At 40.8% G+C, this 22,894-nt stretch overlaps 1 protein-coding gene across 1 annotated transcript in view; it reads left to right on the top strand.

Annotated features, from left to right (window-relative positions):
* Positions 1-22,894, top strand: part of ncam1a (neural cell adhesion molecule 1a) — a gene marked incomplete at both ends in the record, with an annotated part of 231,176 nt that overhangs the window by 205,107 nt on the left and 3,175 nt on the right. The window contains 5 exons of the mRNA XM_083890080.1: positions 744-868; positions 1,887-2,067; positions 18,079-18,286; positions 19,910-20,026; positions 20,687-21,088. Coding sequence (XP_083746206.1) covers positions 744-868; positions 1,887-2,067; positions 18,079-18,286; positions 19,910-20,026; positions 20,687-21,088 — 1,033 coding nt within the window. The remainder of the gene's footprint in view (positions 1-743; positions 869-1,886; positions 2,068-18,078; positions 18,287-19,909; positions 20,027-20,686; positions 21,089-22,894) is intronic.

Genomic DNA, 22,894 nt, shown 5'->3' with positions numbered 1-22,894 from the left:
CATTGATCATGCATTAGTCCAAAGACTGATGCTTGTACATGTCGTCTTAGGTTTGCAAACTTTTTCCTGACAAGTATCAAAATGTCCATAGAATCAGATTTATCCTCCCACGGCCTCGCCCTTGTCCGTGTTGTTTGTCCGGAACATTTCAAACGCTAACATTTTTCAAAAAAAGCACAGATACACAGGTACACAACTCACTCGTCAGTCCTTGACGCCGTAAAACCTTTTTACGGCCGCTGCTCAAGACGGCAGACGCTGAGAGATTGATCATCAAGAGATGGATGTGGGTGGAGTATTGATTGAAATGTAACACAACAGGAAAGCTAAGTGTGCAAATGTTCGTAAAGAAAATGGGAAAATAGGCTACGTTAGTGTGTTATCAGGGGGGGAGTCTACAATCAAGTTTTTATCCTTTAACGACTTACAGATCCACATGGCAGCACAAAGACCTCTGTTGTATCAGGCCAGCCAAAGACAGTCCTGAACATCTGCAATGTCCCCTGATTGTCATGCTTTTACCAGTTTTATTTTTTTTTTTACAAAACCAATCTTCTTTTAACCCCGTAGGTTGCACTGGCAATCAATTTCAAAAGTCAAACCAGTCAGTAACTCAACCTTCAGCTCCCTGACCTTGAAGACGGCAGCGGATTAGGAACGTTAGACACGTGTCAAGGAGACGCATGTTTGTGTAAAAAAAAAGAGAGCGTACTAATCCTAATTTTTTGGTTTATTCTGTGTAGGGGAACCCACTGCCCCGAAACTAGAGGCCAAGGCCAATAACAGGGGCAATTTTCTTAAGGTCAACTGGATCAAACAGGACGATGGCGGTTTACCCATTCAACATTACCTGGTCAAATACAAGGCTGTGAGTATACTGTGCTGTACTACTTTGCTGTTCTGCAAATGTTGTGTTCTTCTTACCACTTCATACAATAGCTAAGACAGTAGTTTGTGTGTATTTTTTTTCTCCTAAGTTAAAGTGAATAGTTTTTTTGGGGGGATGTTTGTCGACAGAAAGGATTAGTGTTTTTGACAGATCGAGCACTAATCCATGTTTACACACTGGCTTCTTACCAGCGGATGTTGACTGTGTGTGTTTGAGTACACACAAAGGCCATAAACCTATGGGTGGGTAAAATAGTCTCAGGTTATACACTACCGTTCAAAAGTTTGGGGTCATCTATACCATTTTTTTGGGTTTTCAGCTGTGCTAACATAATTGTACAAGGGTTTTCTAATCATCCAATAGCCTTCTAATGCAATTAGCAAACACAATGTACCATTAGAACACTGGAAATGGGCCTCTGTACACCTATGTACATATTCCAAACAGAGGTTTGAAGCTAGAATAGTTGTTTACCACATTAACAATGTATAGAGTGTATTTCTGATTCATTTAGTGTTCGTTTCCAAGTGAGCCCAAACTTTTGAATAGTAGTGTATACCAACAAATATTGCAGACAGTGTAAATTGTAGCTCAGCGGGTCATTATTTGTGCTCATTATAGTCACTGATCATCTCATATAAAACAGCAAATATGCGACACTGTAAATATCGTTTCCTCCTAGGCTGTCTAGGTTGGGTATCAATCAAATAGTTGTACATTTCACAGCTCTTTCTCACGTCACAGATTTGTGCTGCAAATATTCCTCAGGCCAAGATAATCTGGCTGTACAAGCAGCTCTGAGAAATTATGCTGTGAACTCTGCTCGTGCAGTATGTTAGGTTATCAACGATTCACTCGTCTTATCTCCGGCAAACAGCTTGAAAAACGAGGGTCGTTCTCAAATGATCTTGAACGACTCTTCCCTGCAGTAGACTGACCCCAATTTCACTCCGTCACCCGGGTTGTAATGCTTGCCCCCGTCGCTTTCCTTCCTCAGAAGCATGTGTCCGCCTGGAAGCCCGAGATCAGGCTGCCTCGCGGCAGTGAGCACGTGGTGCTGAACGGCCTGGACTGGGACACAGAGTACGAGGTTAACGTGGTGGCGGTAAACCAGCAGGGCAGGTCTGAGCCGGGAATCCTCTCCTTCAGAACAGCTCCAGAGCCCACTACCGTCCCAGGTACCTTTCCTTCCCATAATCCCACCCTGAGCATCCTCACACATCAGTGTACAAAGGCGCCCACTGTGACCGGGAGGGTTCCATTAATCGGATCCTTGACTGTTATTAGGTGCTTATTCACAGCTTGCTGGCTTAAGGGTCTGACATGAATCCTCTGTCTCTGTCTATTGTGTTACACAGGTGCATCGTTTTAGCGGCACTTAATAGTTAAAAAGGGAAATATATTATATTAGACACCAAAATAATACAATATTTTAATTTGTGTTTTTTAGATAAAAAAGAGTTTTACTGCTTCACTATCAGAGCTCGCCATGTAAACAGGAAGCTGATTGTTGTTCTTTTATGAGACGGATGATATTCATTTAACATGAAAAGAATGGCAATGGAGGTTTCCTTTCACTGCTCATATCTGTGATGTATGGAGGACCAAACATGACAAAATAATAAATAAATGCAAATATAAATATTTAAATAAGTAAACAAAAAATATATATACATTTTCATCATGAAAAGGGCTATTTCTGTATTTTTCACATATTTATTTATTTATTTATTTATTTATTTATGTATCTATTTATTTATTTATTTATTATTTGGTCATTTTTGGTCCCCCATAGAGATGTAGTCATAAACCTGATATTAGAAATGGGCACAGACTGACAGTGGGAGCTGCAGGAAAAGTTTTTAATTGATGCAAAAACTATGTTAAAAGAAAAGAAAGATATAGATTATTTAGCCTTGGCCTGTTCTTCCTGTATCTTCCTGTATTCCTCTTCTTAATGCTAAAACCTTCTTATCTCCACGTTTCCATTTCTCCTCTACTGGATCCTTTATTAAAGGAGTAATACATTTCTCAGTTTCCCCCATGTACACAAGCCCCTTATTTGCATTTTGCTAACACTGTGCTCAACAATAACTACAACATCCATATAAAGAGCTGGAGCGTCATAGCTCTGTTTATTTTTCCCTGATGCTCTGCTGCAAATAAACCTCTCCTCCGCTCTTCTAAGTAAGGTAGATTTTTTTTACTGCTCAGGTTCAGTAAGCAATAAAGTCAGAGCAGATATCAGTCAGACCCAGAGCATTTTGGCCAGTTAATACCAAATACTTTTCCACCCAGGCGGTCACGGTCTGTCTTTGTGCTGTTGCTGTATGTGTGAGGTGCACTTTTTTTCCCCTTTTTTTTTTAACACGGGCTGCCTCCCCATTGCACTATTCCTGACCTCCAGTATATAAGAGGTTAAAGGTCCTTCTTGTGTTTTTCAATGTGGAAAAAATAAGGTGAGATTTTCTCTCTGTGTCTCGTCCCCTCAGTAACACTTTACTTCCTCATAACTGCTGTTAAAAGTAAGAGAGGATGTTGTACGTACTTTCTGCAGCTCCACATTAAATCCATTATAACACACACTGCTATTAAAAGGCCCTCTAAATAAGTGATGGCTTCATTTAAAGATAATGAAGGCACTGATCCTGTTCCTATTCAATGGTAGAAGATTAAAGACAGCACATGCAGAAATATGACTTTTATTAATGGCGCACTTCAGAGTATGTATAGATATATGTAATAAAACGTTCTTAAGTGCCTTAATGAATATAATCAAAAATCATCATTATCATTTTGAAGCACCTGGTTCATCTCAGACAGGAAGTGCCTCACGGTACCTCATACAAAGTGTTACCCTTTTTTTTAGAGCTGCAACAAACGATTATTTTTGTAATCGAATAATCTGTCGGTTATTTTCTCCATTAATCAATTGATCGTTTGTTCCATAAAATGTCAGAAAATGATTTCTTTGTTATGTGGAGCAACAAAAAAATATTCCCATTTAAGAAGCTAAAACAATCAAAAATCTAGTTTTAATCATGAAAAAAGCTACAAAAAGATTATCGATTATCAAAATAGTTGACGATTCATTAAGTAATCGATAAATAATCGATGAATGTTACAGCTCTACTTTTTTTCCATCCATTATCACGTCGTTCGTTTCAGTTGGGTTCCATTTCTTCACACATAAAAAAATAGCAGTCTCCCCATTAGAGCAACCTTAAAAACAATGGTGGAACTAATGAAGACTCGCATATGTTCAAGATAGCACAGATTAGGCCTCTGCTCGTGGTCGGAAAAACCTTATAAATGTAAACTTTCACCAACACGTGGAGTCTCTAGAATAAACTCCACTCGCAGTATCTGAAAGAAACACAGAAAATAAATGAAGCTGGTGAAGCTTATACGGTACCGTAATAATAACCCTAATTCCCAAAACTAATCTGTGTCTGGAAATAGTCTCCAACAAATGCACTTTCCTCCTGTTAGAATAATGTACGCTAAAGACTTTCAGCACCCAGCTGTTTTCAGAGATTAGTTGGCGTCTCTTTCAACATATTTGTGACTTGTTACTAAACATTTACTTCTTCGACAAATGGGTGTGGGGCAGGAAAGGGTCGTAGAGTCTTCAGAAAGTAATAAAGCAAACAAAGAAACCACGTTTTTGGTTCGAACACCATCAGCTGTGAGCTTAAAAGAGTCGTGTAATGGTGGCGCTGTGGCCCCTTCTCAGCTTGTTAGTGTGAGGCTGTTCCCGGTTTAGCTTGTGGCTTCTGTTTTAAGATGAAATCTGTTTCCTTGGCAGTCCAAAAGAAAACGTACCTGCCTGAAATTTCGCCTTGTTTTTGTCGTTATCTTTTTTTTGGGTGCGTGTTCTGGATTCTAGTATTTCTTTGTTTAAGGCAGGGATGGGAATTACAGCACAGTCCGACTTTGAGAAGTGCAATTTACACTGGTACAATTTCAATTTTAGTCAGATAAACACAATATAGACATTTAGGATGCTAGGTACTCACTTTATCAGGTACTTGCCTCAAATACTAAATTATGACCCAAGTAAATAAAAAAAAAGCATTCATAAAAAACTTCCTTTTTACTTTTACTGCACAAATGAAATCCTAGTAAGTCGAATAAAGTAAAAACATTCACAGTATTATATTTTTACTATATCGCATTACTTTTCCCCATCATTTCCCCCTCATTGTTTCTTCATTGACTTTTAGTCTCCGATCTCACAGTGACCACCAGATTCGGTGTGTAGCCTAGTTGGGTGGGGACGCAGCCCTTACAGACTTTGCATGGTGCTACTTCCAGCTGGATTAATTCCATGTGTTCTTTACTGGAGACCCTAAAAAGGCTACGACTGCCAGTTGCATGGCACATAAAGAAACCAGTTATTTTTCCTTTTCATGCACTTGCTGGGCAACAGCCATGTAGCAGTGGGAGGTTTGGATCACTCATAATACTACCAGAGCAGTACCAAGTTCACATGGACTTTGCCCAAGTCAGTCCTCCTTTTGATTTCCATAATTACTTTCATTTAGCGTTGTTTTTATTTTTTTTGTACTTCTTCCAAGTTGCTTCTGTTTTTTTCCCTCCTTTGACTTCAGTACACATGGGTTTATTTTTAGTTACAACATCTGCATTGAATTTCAGAAGCTTTCACAGCTGTTTTTTGGTAACGTCAGCCTGCAACAGCTGCTCTGGTGTAAATTTATTCTGCCTCTCTCTGGGCTAAATTGGCACCGTGATGCAAATTGTGAATGCAGTCTTGATTTTTGTTTACTCTTCCCTGTTTTGCTTTTTCATTTTTCACATACATGCCCTGAAACCTGCCGCAGAGAAAACCACATGAATTGATTTAAATAAGTTTTGGAGCGCAGGAGTCAGTATTACACTGAATCATCTCAGGGAAAAATGATTGGTTTAAAAAATTAGCTTTGTGTAATTCTCTGCAGATTCAGCTGGGCAACATTTGCATGCCTCGGACTTGCAGAACAAACTTTAATGTTGTTCAGCTGTATTTGCAGAGAGCAAACCAAAAAGCATGTTGGGCCAAATTCCACACATTAGTGGAAATGAGCTTATATGGGAAGAAAAGGAGCCAGTATTGATGACTGATCCATCCATATCTCCCCACCTAAGGCCGTCGTTTGGAGTGAAACGGCCATTAAAAACAGCTATTAACTTTGGCAGTTGTTATAACATGGTATCATGTCGTCATCCGTGTCATATGCTTGACCTTCATAACCAGCTTCTGTTTTGGTTGTGTGGTTTTTGCATGGGCCTTTCTCCCTGCCATGACCAGTGGTGTAAAAGGAGTAAAATATTCTCCTTTTTTTTTTCAACATGTGCACATTACTTATAGTTGTTAAAGCTCCCATAGACCGGAAGTTCCAATTAATGCTGTTTTTTGGTGTGTATCTGCGCCATTGCAACCAGAACACTGGGTTTTATTGTATTCTCGGGCTCTGTTAGTGCTCTGAAAAAGCCTTGAATCGTGACATAAGGATCCCGTCTCCTGAACAGCAGATCCTCCTGCTCCGGGCACTAGTCCGGGCACATCCGGTTGCGTACATTGAACCACAGAAGAAGAATAACATCCGTTGTGGAGGTTTTTTCACTTGCGACAGAGTCTTCTGACTCTGGGTCAAATGCTTAAAAGGGACGTGACGAAGACATCTGAGAGCTGACATGCTAATTACGTCACTTTCAGGTATTGGCCAATCACAAGATATTTGGGAAAGCTCTCGTTGGCTGGCCAATCACAACATAAAGTAAGACCTCCAAAACTCACATATATGTGCGATAGGACCACTCTATGGGAGCTTTAATAACTTTGAGAAGAACAGTGTGTTCAAAATAGTTCCAATCACGGTTATCACGAACACAACAGAGCTGCCACTCCTTTCTTTTTTTAAAAATGTGCATTTGATGAATGTGACAAATCATTTTTTTGTCCAACCGTGTCTCTTAGAAAAGGTCATTTATATGGCAGCGATCTGCCGCCGCGAGTGCATTCTTAAACAGACGCACAGTAAGTAATGCCGGCCAGATTGCTGTTTGATAAGCGTAATGAGGAAACGGTTTCTGATTAATGGTTCTCGCAAAGTTGCAAAAAAGTCATAATTTCAAATTTACACAACAAGTCATTTGTCTATGTAAATGAATGAACGCCCCGTGTCGTGCTGCTGTGTCTGCACAGCGAATGAGTATTTGATGCTGCACCAGCAAAACCAATGCAGCGTCATTACTCTGCAGGCTTACACTAATTGGAAACAGGGATCATATGTTTTTGTCGATCACTCTAACAGCCTTCCTTGCCTTACACCACTGGCCATCACAAATGAGAGATAATAGCTGGAGTCCCACGGATGTGTCCTCACATCCAGGTTGTCATGTGTCTTATCTTAAACTCTGCTGTCAGATCTGCACCATGACCGATTAAAAAACCCCCTCCTTGTTTGTATGAAGCGTCGGCGTGACGAGTGCAGTGTGTTGTGTGTCGTCTTCCATTCCCATTCCTCATCGACCTTCTTTTCTCTGACCTTTCACCTCCTGCTTGCCAATGAACCATGCGTCGCTTTGCCGTTCTACTAACATGCTATGACGTCTTTTTTGCTTTTATCCTCAAATCCCCTCAGTTGAGTCTCTGATAACCTTTCAGATTTGCAATTCTGTATTTCTGACCTATTTCTCTATCTCCCCCCCCCCCTTTCTTTCTCCTACTTCCTCTTCCTGTCGTCATGTGTGGTCTTCTTGGGCACCTGTGGACCATGACATTGCCATACACACAAATTTCTTTCTCTCTTTGTGCTTCTGTTGTCTGTTTCCTTCTTTTGTCACACCTTTCTGCTTATTATCGCCGCAAATCCTCCGTGTGGATATTGACATGTATGTATTCGCTGTTTGGTCGGCGACCGCAGCTACCCTCGGTTGCCAATGTGTCACGTACAGTCTGGCAGCTCTCCTGCTGTCCATGCTCGCCGCACACTGGCTCTCATAAACTGATTTTGTTTTTCGACGAGAAAGAGGAAACGTCTGAGCCTGTGAAATCTTTGGGCCCCAGACCCCCTTTTTGCTTTCTATGCCTTTTTGACCCTTGTGCAGCCACACACAAGATTTAAAAAAAAGAAAAAAAAAGATGACGAGTCAAGACATTGGTTTCATGATGTTATTACAGGGTGCTCAGTACTTGCATCATTCTCAACTTTTGGGGAATTTAGATTCTGTTAATAATTTTGTGTTATTACTTTTCATGTCAATAAAAAACGAATAGAAACAGAACGGGCAAACTTATCAGAAGGTTTTGTTGCTGTTAGAACTCGGGCATGGGTGCTCCTTTGACATCAAATGTAAAAAAAAAAATAACAGTGTTGCTGCTTTGTTTTAGATAGTTAGCACATTCATAATGCCTTAAATGTCATCTTAAGAGGGGTGATACATACAATAATGATTACCATGCACTGTTTTCCGGTGTCTACAGTTCTACAAATTGCAAAGAGATTTTTATTTTAAGAATTAATGACAAATTATCGAGACACATCGTCAAAATTGTCGCCTCAAATGACATACTAGCATGACAACTGCATGAGAGCTGACACAAGGCATGATCCAGTGTTCATAAATGTGCTATGCAGCTGCTTTGAAGCTCCGCCCCCCCCACGGTCGCCGAGCATTATGAATGTGTTAACTCGGTGTTGAGTGAAAATGCTGTGCCTGGTTATCTGTTGTTTTTTTTTGTTTTTTTTGGACACAAGCTTGAAAAGTCTCGCTGTACAAAACTGAGGAAAGATAACAAACACGGAGATAAATTAATATTGATCACGCTCAAAGTATTCTTTTTTAACGTCAAGATTGCATATTCCACTCACCGTCAAGTACATCGTTACGTAACCGCCTTGTGAGCAGAGGGTCAGAGGGTCATGCAGATAAAAACTAATCATGTTTTGTGAAAGTGTACATACTCTTTTCAAACTGGTAGGCAAGAATTCAGCTGTGTATTTTGACGCTCGTGTTCTCTTTTTACCCGAAAAGCAGAGAATTAATGTCTAAAAACGCGCAAATGCCGCAGCTGTTAAAACACTCAAAAAAAGACAAACTCATTTTCAATAATGTGAAATTATTTTATTCTCTGAGACATTTTTGTAAGTACATATTAGTGTATTTCCATGTAACCATTGTAGGGTTGAAATAAAATGTCTTTTTTCTTTTTGTTTTCTTGAAAAAAAGCTGTTCTATTGTACATATACGCGGATGTGTGACACAGCGCTGGCTTGTACTGACTTTTCATGGTTTGGATTATGAAGCGAATTTCAGCCACTCCTCCCCTATTTTCTTTCCAGAGCTTTAACAAAACATCTGTATTCTGCATTCAGCGTTGCATTACACCACAGGACTGTTAAACCCAGATGTTGGCGAGAAGATTTAAAGCCTGAATAGACGAAGAGCTCATATACAGTTCGGGAGGAAAAAAATAGCAAATATAAACTTCAAACAGCGTCTGTTGTGTCGAGGCTTTACAATGTGACGTCATTTACGTTTACATTTTAGCATTTAGCAGATGCTTTCATCCTCGTGACTAACAAAAGAGGAATAAGATGCACAGAAGTTTATTTTGAAATTGAAATTAATTTCTGGGTAGCAGAGCTTTTACTTTATATAGATACATATATATGTGTACATATGTATATATGTATATGTATAGGGTGAGGTATATAGGGTACATATATATGCTTGGCTCAAAGATGCAATTTAATAAAGATACAATCATGTTTAGTTACTTGTTCGAAGCGACATAGGCTTCTGAGCCTTATATATATAAACTATGGATGCTAACGTGTTCCAATCTGATAACAAACAACTCTTTCATATGCAAGTAAATCCAGATTAGAACCAATCACATTTGCAACTCCAACCTGAAAGATTTGAACATATCCACTGCGTGGTCCCAGCTCGCCTCACCTCGACGCGGTGTGGTTGTGGGCGGAGTCATCACTGCCCGGCTGCCGTGACTTCGTTTTACATGCGACACACCAACTAGTGACACGTAAAGCAGCTCAGCTTGCTTGGAACCTGGACAGAGCTGGTACTTTTTTTATTACCTGCTCTGTCGCGGCGAATTGAAACGCAAAATAACCATGCCGAGGCATGCCGCGCTAGTGAGAAAGGGGCTATAGTTAGCAAACAAGCTAAATTTACGCAAATCTGCGTCTTAAATGTTTGTGCAGAATCAGCACAAAAATGCGATGACAGTCGATGCCAACATGTGCTGCTTCCTGATTGGCAGGATTATGTTGTCTTTCAGTGTCATTCAAAGCCTTTTTTTAGTTCAGTCCTAGTTGGTTTAAGATGCAACAAAACACTTGATCTGGAAGCAAAAAGAGGAAAAATTCCTCTTGTGATTTCTAACCTATCGTTTCGCTCTTTGTGCAGTTTTGTGACTCGATGACAAACTAGTTCCACCTTTGACACAGAAGGGTCACGATTTACATGCCAGTGTAGGCTTATTGTTGTTGTTTTTTGTTAAATGTAAACGTACAGTGTCTCATCAATCGACCAATTCTGTTGTTTTTCTTGGGGTGGCAGTCTTTGTGGAAAAAAAAGCTGAGAATTATTGTTATTCTTATTCAACAAATGCAAAGTATAAGTGGTTCGAAGCGCTCAATTAAGTCTGTTCGTAAAGTTGTGTTTAAATTGCGGTGGAGTCATGAGAGGTGAGGGGAATGCAAAGTCACATCACTCACAGCCATGATCAACAACAGTTCAATGTGAGAGAATTAATAAAGCATTGATACATTTTCAGTAATCAGACAGATGTGATTGTTTTCTCTCTGTTTTGATCATTACAATTTTCAGTTCATGCAAATTTTCAGAGCGTAATTTCACTGCTTAAAAAACCCAGTCGTTCAACACTTGTCCCCGCCCATCCCTGCTCTGCTGCTGTACACACACAGACGCTCCCTCAGCTGATTTCAGATGATGATTTCGCATCGTTTCCCTTCGCAGAGGCAGAAAAAAAACATCAGCAGTTACACGCTGCAGCTTTAAAGGACAAGGAGCGATCCTAATATGTGTTTTTGTACCCACTTAGCATTAATTCATCAAGAAAATGTCAGCAAAGTGTGACCCAAAATTACAATGTGCTGCAAATAGCGTGGTGCAAATTGGCTGATGTTGACTGAAAACAAATTAAGTGTCGCACGTGTTGTCATCATGCTTAATGTGTATTTTTTTAAATATATTTTTGTGCAAATATATATATATATATAACTTCTGTTGTTGAATTTTAGCGTGGTGTAGAAATGTAGCAACATCCTTCGCTGTTTACAGAAAGCGGAGGCATTTCTGTTGCCACTTGCTTATCAGACATGTATTCATGGCTGTTTTTCTATTTGAAGCCCGCCGAGGCTCATTTGAAGTAATGTTAGTCTGTTGCAAAGGGCACTTCAACCAGTTTCATGAGCAAAAATGTCAAAGGTTTCCTCCCTTTAATTTGAAACCCTTAGAGGGAGTCTTAGGAGTGGGTGCTTCTCTGTGAATGCACCTCTGGAGGCTCTCGGCGAGTGTTCTCAGGATGTACAAGCACCAAATAACTTCATCCAAGCGCATACCCCTGAGGGCAGGATAATCTCAAAAGGAAAAAATATTGTATAAATACAGTATCTATATTTTTTCTTACCTTTGAGGTTGTTGCTTTTAGACTAGTTTGTCCCTGTAAGCTATGGCCTTCTGGCCTCGCTCGTTTTCCCGGGCTGGGATCAAGATGAGACTTGAATTCTTCCAGTTTATTATCCTTGGCACGGCTGCTCCATCTCCACTAGGCTCTGTCACTAAGATAATAAGTGTTTACGGCACCCTTGAGGTGCACTTTGTCACTCGTTGGTCCCTCCCGATGTTCATCAGCGCGTGCTGAGTAATGGTGGTGCTGATCAGTGCTAAGTGCTTTTCATTTTAACTAATCAGGGTCTTCATCTAAATGCTTCGCACCAGACTTGCGTCGCATATAAAAGGAATCCCTCTCCTCCCCGAGGCGAGTGGTGCAGTCACCCACTGCATGCAGAGTAACGGGGGAGCTGCCTGGTGTTCTCCGGGAATTTAAGATTTAGTTTCTTTACACACAGTTTGTCAGCGGGATGTGATTAATGAGATTTTCTGTGCGGTCCAATAGACTGAGATCGCCCTCCAATTTGTTTAAATGGTAAAGTGGTCTTGGTCTTGGATGTCGTTATTTAAGCTCAAATCAGCAATAATGAAGCGACAGGTAGGGGCACTGCAACAGGGAGTAGCCGAGGGATCCTCCTTACATTTTATTATCAGCTACTGTACGCACTGGAGATGGAAATCATCAGAAACCCTGACAGCGCCCCAGGACACCAGCCTGATGATGAGATATCTGTATGAGAATTAGATGACGACGAAGTGCACATACCGATCAAAAGTTTGGGGTCACTTAGAAATGTCCTTATTTTTTAAGGAAAAGCACTTTTTTGTCAATGAATATAACATTAAATGAATCAGAAATACACTCTATACATTGTTAATGTGGTATACTGCTATTCTAGCTGCAAACGTCTGGTTTTTAATGGAATATGTACATAAAGGCCCATTTCCAGTGTTCTAATGGTACATTGTGTTCTAATCGCGTTAGAAGGCTATCGGATGATTAGAAAACCCTCGTGCAAATATGTTAGCACAGCTGAAAACAGTTTTGCTGGTTCTTTGATGAAAGCAAAATCATTATTTCTAATCTTGTCAATGTCTTGACTACATTTTCTATTCATTTTGCAACTCTTTTGATGAATAAAAGTGTGACTTTTAATGGAAAACACCAAAAAAAGGTTGTACAAGTGACCCCAAACTTCTGAACGGTAGTGTATGTTTTAGGTGGGAGTAGAAAAATGGTTGTGGTTGTGGTTTGGTATCACGTATTGTTGAAGAAAGGTGCGTTTGATTTTCACTATAGCCGCCCCCCCAACCCCCAATATCACCTTGGATCCCCCGTGCTACATCATGTTGTATTTTCCTATAAACAAATACTCTTTTATACTTTTCTGTGCGGCTTATTTGATATGCAAATGTGTCACATCATATTCCTGTTCTGACGACATCATTTTGCACAAAGCAAAGGCATAATAAAACAATAAGAATGCTGACAGTAATCTAATTTTTAAATGCATTGAGTATGAAGGTATTTTTTCCCCCCGTTACTGCGTTCAGCCGTCACGCTATGTGAAAACGAGTTGCTTGTGCCAGTGTACTCATTAGTTTGTAATGCCTGTTGCTTTGCCAGTGACTGAAATATTAATTTAAACGTCTGAAATTCCCTCCAGCCACACGCGCACGCACGCATACACGCTCCATCCTGCATGAGGAATCTGCAAAAATCTTAATCAGTCAAAGATGGAGTTTGTTGTCAGCACCACCAGTCAGTTTGTGTGTGTTAATGTGGGTGCAGTGCCACACTGTGGCCGAGCTCTGGTGTGATGGAGGAGTCAGACACTTGGAAATGGCATCAGTGCAAAAGCCGAAGATGAAAAACTGGAAAAAGCTTCCCTGTTATTTAAAATATGAATAACATGATACATTAAAAACATGCATCTGTCTGTTTTAACGCTTTTTTTTTTAAACGATAATGCAGACAGAAAATCAAGGATCAAGTTTGATTCATGTTAAATTAGCTTGTGTCTGAATTAATTCAACATATTTCCCCTTTCGTGTTAACGAACGTGGGAGTTTTTTATGTTTATGAATCCATAATTAATAGCTTTTACGATCGGGATGATGATTATGATGTGGATGCATCGCACAAACACAGTGGAAGCGATTTAATAGTTTGCTGCAGTCCCCAGTGAGGGTTTAGAAGACGAATGTCACTTTATTTCATCCTCCAAGGGTGGAATTATTTGTGCTACGGCGGCCGAATAATAAGCAGACGGTTATAAATGATCAGTGCAAGATTAAATTCATGCAACCGACGGTGATATAGTTGCTGCCTGTCATATTTAACATGTAACACGTGAAATCAAATCTAAAATACTGTCTTTCTTCCTGTTGCAGATGTTTGCTCCTCTACTATATACTGTACATGTCTGCTGTGCCAAACATACAGGGGGGTTTTGCTGCTGCAGTGTATCCAATTAATCCTCGCTGCACTTCAGCGCATAGACAACGATCCTTTGATTTTTTTTCTTTTTTTTTTTCCAGTCTCTGTGGAGAAAAACGTGTTTGCCTCACCGTGCGGTGTCAAAATGAACTTTACCACAGCCTCTGCAGCTTAATGAACGGTTTAATTCGAGGTTTGACTGCGCTTGTGTTTATGGCTGCGTCAAACAAACACACCTGTGAAGTTGACAGGTGCGTTTGATTTATTTTGCAAAGCCTTTATTGGAGTAGAAAGCCTGTATTGTCTGAATGAGTGGAGGGTTCTACTGCAATCAAACAAGAGACACACAGTAATAATTAAATAAACAGAAGCTATGCCAATAAAGGACATGGCATCGTAATAAATTATTTAAAAATATTAATTATATTAATAGGGAGGGATAACACCAATAGGACATGTTGTAGAGGAATACAATTGCATGTGAAGTATCAGAGGAATAAAATAATGAACATATACTTGCATTTTGTCATTTTACAATGTTCATCAAAACAGAATTTTGGTACATAACATGGTACAAAATATAAACATATGCATAATAGTATGTGGAAAAATGGAGCAAAAAAGTAAAATAGAACAAAATAACAAATGTTTCAAATTGAATATAATAGGAATCAAAATGCTTTTAACATCCAAAGTCCATAAACAAATATTTGTAAGGAATTAACAGAAATTTCAGGGTGATAATGACAGCCAATCCAATCCAACTTTATTTATAAAGCACTTTAAAAAAACAACAACAACTGCTGAAACAAAGAAAAAATACACATGTAAAAGCAAAGCAAAAAACAGCTCATACAATATGGAAAACCAATTTGAAGGTTTTTCCATCACTGTCGTCTGTGCGCGCTGTAACTAGCTATTGATTTCCAGGCAAACGTGTGGTGTGTTTTTTTTCCTGTAGAATTGAGGCTTATCACATGCAGCCTGTTATCAGCAGTCTTCTGGGGGGAAGTGGCTCAGTACTGTACCTGACAAGCCTGTAAAGAGAAATGTTTGTGAAGTCCATCCTGACACATAGATTTGTGCTTTCTCTCTCTCTCGGTGACAACCCTCGCCAGCCCCCCGGCCCTGAACACATGCCACATGATTTATTGTGCCTGTTAAAATGCAAATGAAGCAAACGGGCAGAGGAAATACAAGTGTTGACTGCGACACTTCAGTCACCGACGTATAAGTACACACAGCTGGCATCCTCCTGCCATTTTGATTACAGCCATCCAAGGAAATTAAGGACTGTGTATACAGTAAAAGGTGTTGAATTTTACACCTCGACAGGTGTGAGCTGTGAAAATACCTGCCATACAAAGTGCAGTGAACGCAAACATGAACCAGCAACTCATTTAAAGAGGAATGATCGTTCAATTTCAATTCTGTTCCACTGCGGCGCCGTCACGTTTTACAGGATTCGCGTCAAACGGCCCCCGGGTCGATCGTGGCCATTATTTGCCCTAATTTGTGTCAGTCAGGTGTTTAACGGTGCGTTCAGGCGGCACTTGTCAACTCGTAAAAAGTCTGCAAATTTTATGCCAATTGTAAATAAATGACATAAACTGGACTAATGAAAAATTAATGGCATGGATGTAAATAAACCGAGCCAGGGTTTAAATTGACAGCAACAATAAATCACGTAAATGGGCACAGAAACACAAAGTCCATCATTTCATGTGTGTGCATGTTTTATTAATTGATTAATTAATCTTTAAAGCCATTTGACACCGTTTCAGTGAATGCGACAGCCTTCAAAACGGCAAACTTACAGTATTTGTGAGGAGCTGCTCCAAAACCCTTTTAATGTGGTTGTCGGTGTACGTGGATATAATTGGTGTGCATTGACTAAGAAATGGCTCTCAAACTGTAAAGTGCTCACATTCTCCTCAGACAGTTTTCAAGAACACTTGCGAGCGGTGACCTCTATCTTTTCTGCCTCATGACGAACATAACAAATAGTATAGTGGATGCACTGAAAGCCTGAATGTTTTCAATAGATATTAAGTTCACTGGTGTTGTCTGTCTCTTGAGAAATAGTAACACAAAAGGGCAGAGCGCTTATTATGATTTCATTTGCTTGTATTGCAGTGATATTATAGATCATGTTTGGTCACTAATTGCAAGACTGAACCATCCTCAGTGATCTGATCTGATTACAGAAAACACATTTAGAGACAGTTTGAGGACACATTCCCAGCCCAGCCCACCACCCATGCATATATCGCCACCACCATGATTTTGCGCTGATCATCATACAATTCCATTTTTCTAATGGTAAATTTAGTATTGCATGTTACAGCAGCGCGAGTAGAGCCGGGTACAGACGCATTTGCACTGATCATCATATGATTGCATTTTTCTAATGGCAAAATATGTATTGCATGTTACAGCGGCGCGAGTAGAGCTGGGATTGCTGTCATGCTCCGACTGACTTTACGCAAATGAGACACATTTGTACTGTCCGACTTGTCAAAAACAGCGTTTTATTCTACATGAGGATGGTCCAAACAGGGCCTAAGACTGTGATCTATAACTTGCACTTGAATTTTTGGGATATAGCCGTGAATATTTAGCTTGAGCATTTCAGTTTGTGTTATACTATAAATGCATATCACATGAGAGTGATTACGAAGGCACGTTTTAAAGCCTCGTCTGCATCCAGCTCCACCTCGATGCCGTCCCTTCATCTTCTCTCATGTGACAACTTCAAGGTTGCCACTTGATATGGGGGGCTGCATATCACGCTGTCTCAAAAGGGACTGAGATATATACGAGGATAAGGTGCGACAGATTTAGCCTGATGTCATTCACTCTTATTTTAGATTTCCCCCAGGAAATGGATGTAGTGGTTGTTTCTTATGTTTTCTTATTACTAAACTGAGAAGTGCTAATTCTGTCTTAATAGTATACCATGTAATATAAACGACGGAGGGAGCCAAGGAAACTCTGGAAATGATTTCCTTGTGTGCCAGTGTCGTAGCAACAGCACAACAGGAGTCACCCACACGAGGAGCAGAGTGTAAATGACATGCATGCGTGTGTCAGACAATTTCACAGATTCATGGAGATGTGATAAAAAAAAAAAAAACATGTCGCCGCTACCTCGACTGATATGATTATATATAACCACATTTTGTCAGGGTCACGTATTGAGCGCAGAGCGTCAGTGAGTAAGCGCTGAAACACAAAGGTTTCCAGTCTGTTGCGGTAAGTAGCTTGCGCTCAAACGGATTGATTCTCATCAAGTGTAAATAAGCATTTGTAAAACCTCTGAACCTGACTGGTGTAGGGTTCATTCCGTCTAAAAAATGCACCTGCAGCTCGAATGCAAAGATGGAAATTCAGCTGTTATTTTATTAGCGCGGATTTATACATAATCTCATCAAATGCCAGAACGTGTGGAGAGAGCTAAAGAAGCTATGCTCAAAAATGCAAAGCTGAGATGAACTGCTCTGGACCCTCAAATCCTGTTTATTCTGTGTTTGTAGGATAATCTTCACGCTCTTTGCCCTCAAAGGGGAATTAAACAAAGTGATGACGTTTGGCATATGTAGAGATAAAGAGCTGCTGACAATTATAAAGGTTCCTCAGAATATAACTTTTGAGAAGATGAATAAAGGACTGAAATATGCCCTCACAACAACCCTAATGGACAGCCTTGTAATTCTGAAATGTTTCTGAATAACTGTTCATCTTTCAGTGGTTCTTTAGTAGCCACATGGAGTTGGTTTAATGGAAGTGAAAATGAAGGCTTTATTGTGTTGGAGTTTGTGTCTCTGACCTACTTTCCTCCTCATTCCCTCTGAAAAGAATAAAAAAATAGTTGAGGTCTTGTCAGATGAAACTTGAAGCACTTTATTAAAAGATTAGAACTGCATTCATCATCGTCATTATCTGTCTCTCTTTGTCTCTACCTTTCATTCTTTTCCCCTTTCCTTCACGTTCCATCTCTTTTTAAACTGATCTCCTCCTCCTCCCCCCTTTTCTTGCCTGTTTTGCTTGCGCATCTTCTGTCCCTGTCCTTGTCCTTCAGACGCCATGGGCGGCGCCTCAGGCCTGAGCACCGGCGCCATCGTGGGCATCCTCATCGTCGCCTTCTTCCTGCTGCTGATCGGCATCGACGTCACGTGCTACTTCCTCAACAAGTGCGGGCTCCTCATGTGCATCGCCGTCAACGTCTGCGGGAAGACTGGACCTGGAGCCAAGAGCAAGGACATTGAGGAGGGCAAGGCAGCGTTCACGTGAGTCAACATCCTCTAAGGGTTGATGATGAGTGATGTGTGATGTGAGGTTGTTTTTGAAGCTGCAGGGCGCTGTCACTGTTTCCTACAATCAAATTAGAAAGAATCGTATGTGACATAGTCCAGTTTGCTTGAATCCTCAGTTATCAGAGCAAAAACAACAAAATATTACTGACTGAAGAGGGCATTCAAAATAGATCGAAGGCCGAGCTGCACTCGGGGCGCCCTCTGCCACATCACACAATCTGATATACATCTCAATAAATTAGAATATCGTGGAAAAAACATTTTTCTAATGGTAAAATTAGTATTGCATGTTACAGCAGTGCGAGTAGAGCTTTACATAAATCAGACACATTTATACTGTATACATTTATACAGTCCAAAGTCATGCAATGTGGTGATTATGTCAATTGGACACTAAATTGTGGCCCTGTGATGGACTGGCAAACTGTCCGATCGCCCTATGTCAGCTGAGATCGGCACTGCGTTCCTCATACGGAGGATAAAGCGATGGAAGATGAATAGATAGATGGAAGTTACAGCCGAGAAACCCGAGCTCGAAGGCTAACTAGGCCAAGGCTCACATATTTCCATGTTAACGAAAGATGAAAATCAATTTCCTGGATTTGCTTGGATTCCTGGAAATTGTTTTTCCCTTCATCTGTCACTCCATGAAATTAAATGAAAATTGGTCGAGTCGTTTTTTAGTCGTTTTTTAGTCGTCATTATGAAAGAAAAAAAGAAACGCAGCCTTTTTTAAGTGCGTTTCTTTTCCCACAATGCTCTGGGAAACCCAACACCTAACAGCACACAGATAATAAATGTTGGAGTGGTGGATAATAAAGAATTCTGAGAATAAAGTCAGAATTCTAAGTTTAAAGTCAAAATTCTAAGTTTAAAGTCAGAATTCTAAGTTTAAAGTCAGAACTCAATATTTATATTGTGACCCTAATCCTCTTCTGTAGAAATGCCTACAATAAATACATAAAAGTTATTTAATGAGGCTTTTGCTGTTGTTTTACAATGTTGCCCTTTGTTTGATCTAATATTCCGTTCAATACACTCTGCCGTCATTCCAGCCATGCACCTCGGAAAAACAGCACAACAAATAAATATTTAAGCCCAACAGCTCACATGAAAGAGATTTATTAAGAGTGAATCGTGATGTCTCACATTAGATCTAAACATGTCACCCTCAGCACGCCAACACTTTAAAGTGCCGCTTCATCGCAGAGCGCTGTGATGATAAAAGACAAAAACCCGCCCCAGGGGGAAAGCTACAGTCGGAGCCTGCAGGTGGATGCAGGTGGAGGATGTTTAGATGTGGAAATGAAAGAATGAGCGGGTGTTTGACAGCCAGTGTGTTTGCATGTTTCTACGCAGGGACAAATCAGATTTGTTGTACAATGCCACTGATCAGCAGCATGCATCCTTAAATAGATTCTCCTGTCACACACTGGAGGTGGGGGGGGGGGGGGGGGGGGGGGGGGGGGAGCAGAAGTGTATGATACCACCGTCATATGCCTGTGTGACCTAACTGTATGCCTGAGCTCTACTGTGATCTAAAAGTCAGCGCAGGGTTCGCTCCTTTTAACTGTCAGTTATCGTCTCGCAAAACAGGAAAGACGAGTCTAAAGAACCGATTGTTGAGGTGAGAACTGAGGAGGAGAACGTGGCGAACCAAGAGGGAGGGAGTCCGACGGAGCCCAACGAGACCACGCCTTTGACAGAACCTGAGTAAGTAGGCCAAGAGCACAGCACGGTGTGTCCCACACTTTAACCTGAGTATCAGAGCTGATCTTTGGATTAGCAAACTGTTATTTTATGAAATAAAATAAGCAATAATCTGAAATATTGCAATGTATTAGCTATAACCTCAGAATCAAATCACACACTTAAACCTCTCTATCTAGCATTATTTACTACCGTTATAGTTATGGTTCTTTGACTTTCACAAAACCCTCAAAGTTCAAATCAAATCACTTTAAATTCAGAGTTTCGTCAGAAGAACGTCATTAGAAAATCTCAAGAGTTTAAATAAAACTGGTCCCAGACTGGATTTAGACCAACACACTTCAGCCTCCCTCCTGCTTTTTGTAGTTTATTGTTATATTATTTTTCTGTTTACCCTTCCACAAATATTTTGTTGCTAACATTTTGTTGTGTGTAGATTTTTCTTCTTTTTTTTCCAATGCAGCACTGTAGCACTCACTCTGCCTTGTTTATGCCCTGATATGCACTCTCCCTTATCCCCCTTTATTATTCTCTTGTTGCCCTTTTTTCTTCTTTTCTCTCCCTCACTTTCCTGGTGGCTCTATACACTTCCCTCTTGTGTTCACTCCCCGTCCCTCCAACCCTCTGCTCCCTTTTCCCTGGTTTCTGCTCCCTGACAAACAGGCCTGCTGCAGCCGCAGACTCCACCTCCACGGTGGTAAACTTGCTCCCCTGCACTGCCACTAACTCACTCAATGAGAGCTTTAGCACGGCACAGAGCAGCCCTGTTAGTGAGAGCACCACGCTAACCACCAGTGTCTCCAGCCCAACCAAAGCAGCCCCTCCCACGTCCTCCCCTCAAAAACCTAACTCCCAACCTGATGTCGGGCCCCTCGTCGACCTGAGCGATGCCCCTAAAGTTCCCAACCCAGAACCCCCTGTCTCAGAGCCAGTCAGCTCACCCTCCGCCAAACCTGATGTCAAAGCCCCTGACAGCAGCCAGAATAAGGACTTACAAGTAGACGGCCCGAGCAAGGATCCCCCCAATGCACCGAGCACAGACTCAACCACTACAGCCCAAAATGAGTATGAACAATTTTCATTTCAACATCCCCCAAACATTAAACCCCTCCATCAGTCATATGTAAAGGAAAAAATCACCCGTGTGCCTGAAAATGTCCAAGAACTACAAAACTACTGTCAATGATTTTGTCGAATAGGGCTCAAACATAATAGCCAAAATGTGTCCAACAGTGTTTAAATGGGTAGAATCTATATTTCTGCTCAGGGTAACAGACCGTTTGATTACATTTAAGTGTTGTCATCCACTTACCCCATCGCTGCTATCATTTCCAGGGCAAAATCCCCTTGAAGAAACATCAGAGTAATAAAGGGAATATTCAATACTACTAAATAGCCAGTGTGTAGTCAATGAAGTTTCCCACCGTTAATGTGCTAATTCACAGGGGACCCATCTCGGATGCCGTGGGGTTGGCATCCCGAGATCAGTGTATGTATGTCGTAAGAAACAGACCCAGAGGCAGACGTATCAGCGTCTCTGCCAACAGCAGCTTCATTAAACCTGAACAATTGCAGCCAGATATCTAATTGCAGTTTAAAAAAAGGGAGCATGGTTGTAATTGCAGACATGCCCCAGTCTTTAAAAGCTAAGGGGGCTATCTGTTTATACTGTGCCAACTTGTTTTATATATATGACGACGGGGGTTAAATTGCATGGCAGAGAAACACAAGAAAATATACAATTAGAAGCAGAAACTCAAATTTCCAGGTTCATGGGTGAGGTTTTCCTTTACGAACATCACATTCTATGGGATGCCGCCATCGCATGCTCCGTCACCATCCTCCCATTCATCGATGTTTGCTATAATACATGTTCCTTCACATTTCAGTCACCTCTGTTTTGAACAAATGACTGCATCATTATGGGCAAGACTTGTGTTTGAATGCTGTTCTGGGATATATTGTAGCCATATTAGCCCTAGCATATTGAAGGATGGAATTGTGTTTATTGCTATGGCCACTGTTTCCCACCTAAAACTGTACATGGGACATAAAATATCAGATAGTTTTGTTTGATTGATTGATTTATCTCATTAACTTAAACTAAGCCAAAAGAGGGGGAGTGGCTACAGTAGAGCGGTGAAAGCCAATGTGTGCTCGTTTCACCAATATATTTAACGATATCTTTTGCATTACGAATCCAAACAACGTCAAACTTGGCGCCACACTTAATCGTGCCCTTGCCAAGACACCTGTCAAGTTTGAAATCAATCGGACGAGAGTTATGCGAATAACAGATAGACACGATATATAGATGTAGTCGTGAAAAATATCAGGATAGCACAAAAAAAGTATGTATGGAATTAGATTCTGACCAGGAAGCTGCCTGCTGATTGGCTCCTGAGTTTTGGAATGACAGCTCAGTGGACAGGAAGTACAGCAGTCACGGGCTTGGAGTCGCTGTCCGTCCGGACAACCAATAGCAAATCAGCAAGCAGCTTCCTAAGGCCCGCCCATGGTCAGAATCGCAAACACAAAAACACGGCGCGAAGAACAAATCAGGGAGCGAGAATCTATTTTTAAAGTGATTTCTTGTTGTAAGTCCTGTTTTATTTCACTGGTGTTATTAAGGCTTATTACTGCGGGACTTGTCCCCAGGAGTTTGCAGATGTTCCTGATTCCTAACAGCCTGTGAGGATAATGAGAAAACTCGGGCAGAAGATGAATTACAGAGGCTCACTGACGATTACTCCTCTCACTCTCGCTCTAGTTCTCTCTCCTCTCCTTCCTCCATCTCAAACTTTGCTCACCCGGACGGTCAGGAGAGATGAAGATGTCAGTGATGAAGTGCGGCGATGTTGAGAGTTAGTT

Source organism: Microchirus variegatus (genome assembly GCF_963457635.1).
Source record: "Microchirus variegatus genome assembly, chromosome: 5".
In the NCBI taxonomy this organism is placed as follows: domain Eukaryota; kingdom Metazoa; phylum Chordata; class Actinopteri; order Pleuronectiformes; family Soleidae; genus Microchirus; species Microchirus variegatus.
This window is presented reverse-complemented; position numbering and strand designations above follow the sequence as displayed.